General features: G+C 36.3%; 1 protein-coding gene across 1 annotated transcript; it reads left to right on the plus strand.

Annotated features, from left to right (window-relative positions):
• The first annotated feature begins 440 nt into the window (after nucleotides 1–440).
• Nucleotides 441–4,649, plus strand: LOC149043710 (cell adhesion molecule CEACAM1-like). Its single transcript, XM_089210636.1, has 2 exons — nucleotides 441–1,611; nucleotides 3,069–4,649. The coding sequence occupies exons 1-2, from the start codon at nucleotides 1,416–1,418 to the stop codon at nucleotides 3,413–3,415; spliced, it is 543 nt and encodes a 180-aa protein (XP_089066762.1). The 5' UTR covers nucleotides 441–1,415; the 3' UTR covers nucleotides 3,416–4,649.
• The last annotated feature ends 1,323 nt before the right edge of the window (nucleotides 4,650–5,972 follow it).

Genomic DNA, 5,972 nt, shown 5'->3' on the forward strand with positions numbered 1-5,972 from the left:
TAACTATACTGTTAGTATAATTGCTCACTCAGGTGATTATAGAGATGCACATGCTCTGATTGGTCAGGGATTGCATCATATCTTGCCATAATCACAGTGTGCAGGGTGATTCATAGCAAGGGTGCTAAATTTCAAAATCGCTGCCTCATCTTCTGTCAAGTGTTTGTGAGGGAGTGACAAATGCAATAGGAGAAAATTAAATTGCAAAGAGCACAAAAGATGCTAAAAGATTAGCAGAACACTTTTTGAAAGAAAGGGATAAAGTTTTTGGTATTAAAAAAAATTAACTTCTTAAAATTCCTTGCTCATCTTTATACAAGTAATCAACACAACTGTAACAAAATGTGCGCAAATTTTTTTTACCGTTTTACAGAATTTATATCAGACCTCAGAAGTACCTGAGCAATCATATTAACACAATTATTTGCTGAAGGCAACGGGAAGATAATTGAATAATATTTACTTCACCTTCAGCAAATATTTGTTAATTTTTGTTCACTATTAATTGTTATTTTACCCTATTAGGCAATGGAACACACTAAATATGCCTTGGTAGCACACTGTAGAACAGGGCAAGAATACAGACAGAAGTGATGCGTGTGAACTTTGATTTCTTTTCTAATTTTAGACATGAATTTTTCAGCACTAAACTTTAAAGCCCGCAAGAATTTTGTTCTGGTCATCAAGAACACTTAAATGGTTTCTTTTCTGTTGTTTTCTTCTTTCCTGCACATCTTATGTGGTGGGAAGGATGCTCAGATAAGACCATACAAATTTTCCGAAACTAGAAGCCAAAAGACTAGAAAATGAAATGTGTGCAATAACAAATCCCTCATTCAATGGTTTTACATGTAATATTTGTGGAAATTTCCACTTTCCATTTTTCCACCTCAACAAATTCTTCTTCAAAAAATTTCTTCAAGTGTACCTCATTTAAACTTTGGAAATTCACCACTTTACACATTTTGGAAATTAAAGGAAGTGGAACTTGTCAAAAATGATTTTCCAAAAGGCACAAATAGTTTCACATTACTGTTATTGAACCTTATTTCTTAGCAAATGAAAGTATATTTTGAGCTGATTGATATTAGCTTGAATATGCCAATGTAGTGCATATTTACACTTATTGTTGTTATTGCTCACACTAAATTAGTGCCTCTGTGGTGGTGGACTCTATTTAAGCCTTTCGTCTTAAATATTATCTTCACACTTGTAACTCAAAAGCTGAGAATGTTATGTTCAGTTTATGGTTGTCTATTTTAGAGGGTGTGGATGTGCGTTTTACCCAGGAACCTTCTGATCCAAGCTATTTTAACTAAGGTAGCGAAGCTAACCTGGTGTGGGACTACACTGATCCACATAATAGCATTCAGAACATTATCTATAGTGTTCTGGTAGATGATACATTTGTCAAAATGATGGTTAATGGTAGTCATGGTGTCCAAGAAAATCCTAATATTCCTCCATCTTACAAAGGAAGAGTTAGAATTGAAGGAAGAGCTACCCTGGTTATCAAGAACATCAACCCTGGAGACAATACTGAATTTAAATGTGAGATTTGGGGAAGCTTTTCCTACTTGGTAGAAAGTACAGTGCAGCTTATTGTGGCAGGTACGTATTACAGACATAAACATCAATAATCAAACATAAATCAAATGTATTCAACTTGTGTCTCTCATATTTCTGAGATCTGGAAAAATAAACAATAACACAAATATGCACAAACTACTTTGCTGTAATGTAATTCTACCATTTACTTTACTGTTTCTCATCAGTAAGAAATCAATGAGTTATCAGAGAGTTGTTGCTTTATTCTTCTGGCACCAATTACTGGGTTGCTCTGTTATGCATAGATAACCATTATTAATTTGAGTACAGAGATTTTCTCTTAGCAAAGCTGTCAATTAAAAATGGCCAGTCAAATCTAGAAACAATCCTGCCTTTTAAAAGGACTTGCCAAACGCAATGAAAGTCGGAACTGTGCCATTTGCTGCTTTCTGAGGATTTTATGATCTTAGAGGTTTCCAGATGTAAATTTTGCCAACAGAATGGTGACTTCCTCAAGTAATTTCTGATACCAAGGGACAAAAATTGAGACTTGTCATTTGACCATGATCAAAGTCGAAAACATTTGTAAGGTCTCAATACTCATGTACTCATTGTTTGCTTGAACGATTGTACTTGCCTGTGAAGAATCCAAACTCACTGTTTACTATGTTCACTTGCTTGTTTTTAATCATTTATGACTCATGAATAAAAATTGTTTGAGCTCACCCGCCATTACATAATCTTCTTTCTTTCCTTTATTTTAATTATGCATTTGCTATGTTCTGTTGGTTTATTTTAACTGTAATACAACACTGTCACTTTACTTCTCTTCTCGAATTTTATTACAATAGAAAGATACCAGGTTATTATGGCTTAAAAGGGGCAAAAGAATCATCATTTGTGTTTGGTTTTTGTAGCCCAAAGCCAATCCATGTCTCATATTTCACTTGTAGAAAAAATCCAGGGCCAAACATCTTTTTTTAACTAAGACTGGACCTTCCTTTAACTTTAAGTAATGGGCAGGCAGCATTCAGCATGCCACTAGTATATTCTTTTTATTGCGAAGAATCCATAGTTTCTCTTTCATCAAAATTTCTGTTCTCTGGGTTGAGGATGTCTCCTGTAGATCCTTTGTCAGACCAAGTTCCAAGTGGGGTGTGGCTTGATTGGCTCTGTTCCTATTTGTTTGTGCGGCAGCAAACATTTTATCCTAAGGAATGGAAGTAGCTTAGAAGACTGGGTCCTTAGCCCAAAGAGTATAACTTCCTGAATTAGCCCTTAATTCCCCAGGTTGGGGCTCTACTTTATAATTTAGCCTGTGAGCAAGTTCTCCAGTAGCTAGTGCCAACAGGTTAACTTTTACTGAATGAAGTTTGAGCCTCCTTATGCTAGTTGGTTGTTGGGGGCCAATTGCTGGATGCTTTTGTTTATTTTATTGAAATTTGGTAAATTTTAAGACTCCGTCCGAGTAAGATTTGCTACGCTATGTGAGGAATGATATAATCTCTTTTACCTTTCAGAGGCACAACTTATAAACATCTCTTTAAGAGAAAAATATTACATTGAAGGATCCCCTGTCACCATGGCCTGTGGAGCTTCTGGGAGACCACTGCCGGATGTAGCATGGATTAGAAATGGAGTAATGGAAAGTTCAGGGAAGAAAGCTACGTTTTTAAAGTTCGAAAATATAAACAGAACAGATGCAGGAAAATATACATGTCAAGCCAATAACTCAGTGGAAGTCACTTCTATTGACACATCAATTGTAGTTCAGTGTAAGTATATTTTAACCTTAATTTTCTATTTCTGGATTTACTTTATTTACAGTGCGAATAATGTTATTGGGGTGACAGTTACCTGGAACTGAAAAATCTGTTCAAAAATGAAAGGAAACAGAATTCCGCATCAAATCTTTTTCGGCTTTGTATGCATTGGTCCCAATTATTGGTTGGGACAATTGAATTTACGTATAATTATTGCTCATGTTATGTTAATGAGAAGGATATGACATTTTTTTGCCAAGTCATTGCGTCAGTTGGACTGTGTTTAACTCAGAAAAGGGCTTAAAACCATTTTCGAATCATTGTGACAATCCAAAATTCGTTCCGTTTGACTGGCGCACAAGTCTAGCGCATATTCTGATTCTGTGTGAGGGCTCTGGTTGGGGCTTAATGGAAAGCTGAGAATTGGTCAAACTTCTGTCAGCTGAGATATTAAACGTCTTTTTTTTTTACTGATAGCTGAGATCAGCTAACAGGTGCGAAAATCGGCTCAAACTAGAACTGCATACCCAAGATTTGCGCACATATTTGCATGTGTGACATTCAAAATATATTATTTCAAGGCGAGAATCTATTTTATATCTTATTACTCGTAAGCCTTGCCACCTTATACTAAATACTCGACTGCCAAATGACACAAAAGTGACGGACTGTGCTATGGAGGATTACAAGCGTCACTTTTTTCTCATTTAGAGACAGGGAAAGGAATGACAAACTCTGCACTTGGGTAATTGATTTCTATGACATTCTATTTTTGGAGGTTGTGTAACTTGCAAGCACTATGCCGCCGCCCCCCTATGAGAGATATCTAATTGTTTCAGCGTTCACATTTGCGCAGGTATTGGACCTCTGTTGTCAGGAGCTGATAAAAAGCAAGCCTGAACAGCATGCTAATCTCTAGATTTTGAAGCCTTCTTGGAGTACACCACATACAAAACATGACCTGTTACAACTTAAAGTTCAATACAAAGCCAGGTATGGGGTCCACATCTCACACCTTCAGCATTTACTATTTAATTTTTAGTAGCTCACAACCAATTTGATTCAGTGATCAGGGTCTATTTACAATTTGGACCGCTTTCTGTTCTTATCAGGTAAAGAAAAAACAAAACAAAACAACCAAACAAAAAAAACAAACAAACAAACAAACAAAAACGACGTAAATGCCCAGAAATGGCATTTCGCCCTAGCCAATGAGATTGCAGCATTGGGCCCAGTGAAGATTGTTGAATAATCGCTTCAACTTCGTCTTGGAGATCGTTCAACAATATTCACTTCACCTTCGGCAAACAAATATTAAATGTACAGTACTGTGCAAAAGTAACGCAACGGAAATGCGCGAATTTTGCTTTTTGTTCAAGTGAACTTTCGTCGAAATTCCGTGCGAAAGTTCTAGTGACAATTTGAGGCTCTTTGAGCAAAAGTTCCGTTGAACAAAGAGTGCTGTTTCGTTGAATGTTTGTTTTGAAACAAAAGTTCAGAGAAATTTCGTGATAAAAAGCGTCAGTTTACTGCTTGGATAGACAAGAATCCTAGAAGCTGAGCTTCACAAATTGCTCATTTTTATTAACAGAGGATTTAAAATAGTTATACTAGTAACAACATAGTTGGTGTTATTTTTCTTGAAGTTTAGCAACAAATTCTATTAACATTGAAAAAATATATGTTTGCTGATACTTACTTTTCCTTTAGGTTTTTCCTGTTTTTTTTGTTTGTAACTTTTCTCTCCCGCTGTTTCATTTGTTTCTGCCAAAGTGACTCTGGAATCAGCGAATAAAATCAAAATGCATCAAAATCTCTTCAACTTAACAAGTATAGGTATGTCGAACTCAGAGGCAGTCTGTTGAACGAATACTTACCAGTTTCCTCTTTGCTCTTGTTTGCCGTGGCGGCAGGTCGCTCTCTGTGAAAGTTTGCTGAACCTCCACTTCTAGCGGGGGTAGCAATCCACAACTGCCATGTGCTTCTTACGAGTCTTTCCCGAGATCACCTTTACTTTCTGCCGCTCTTTAAGCTGGGACGAATTGATGATTGTTGAACGGTAAACGTCCGAATACTGTTCACGCTTTCAGAACTTTCTTTCCATGATAGATTTTCAATTTTAATGGTGATAATAAAAGTGGCTGAAGCGGACGATTTTGGGCTTTTACTCTTCTCTTACGGCTAAGTCAGATCGAAAAGTCTGTAATCTGATTGGTCTCTTTTGGTTTACATTACATGCAAACTACCTAGTTGTTTGCAACTTTACGTTGACAATAATTAAGTTTGGCGTCCTTTCGCTTTCTAATTGTTGTTAAAATAATTATAATGACGTTAGACACGCGTAGGCGTTGTTTCGTGAAAGCATTTTTCCAAGCCTTTATCACTTGATAGTTTTGTCTCAGGTCGTTTAAATTAAAAAAAAAAAAACAAAACAAAACAAAAAAAACCTGCATAGTGATAATTCTTAACTCGCCCGTAAAGTATTATTATTGCTATTGGAAGGTAATCGAGAGCAGTTTTCCTGCTTCATGATGACGTTAGTTTCAAATCCCGAGAAAAAGATGGTGTTTTGAACTAATATTTTCAAAGTTTGATCCGTTTGCCAGCAGAGACTTCCAGAGGAAAGCAAGTTACTTTCTGAAAAATTTCACCGTGTTTGTT

The sequence above is a fragment of the Pocillopora damicornis genome, chromosome 6 (assembly GCF_964200805.1).
Source record: "Pocillopora damicornis chromosome 6, jaPocDami1.2, whole genome shotgun sequence".
Classification (NCBI taxonomy): Eukaryota; Metazoa; Cnidaria; class Anthozoa; order Scleractinia; family Pocilloporidae; genus Pocillopora; species Pocillopora damicornis.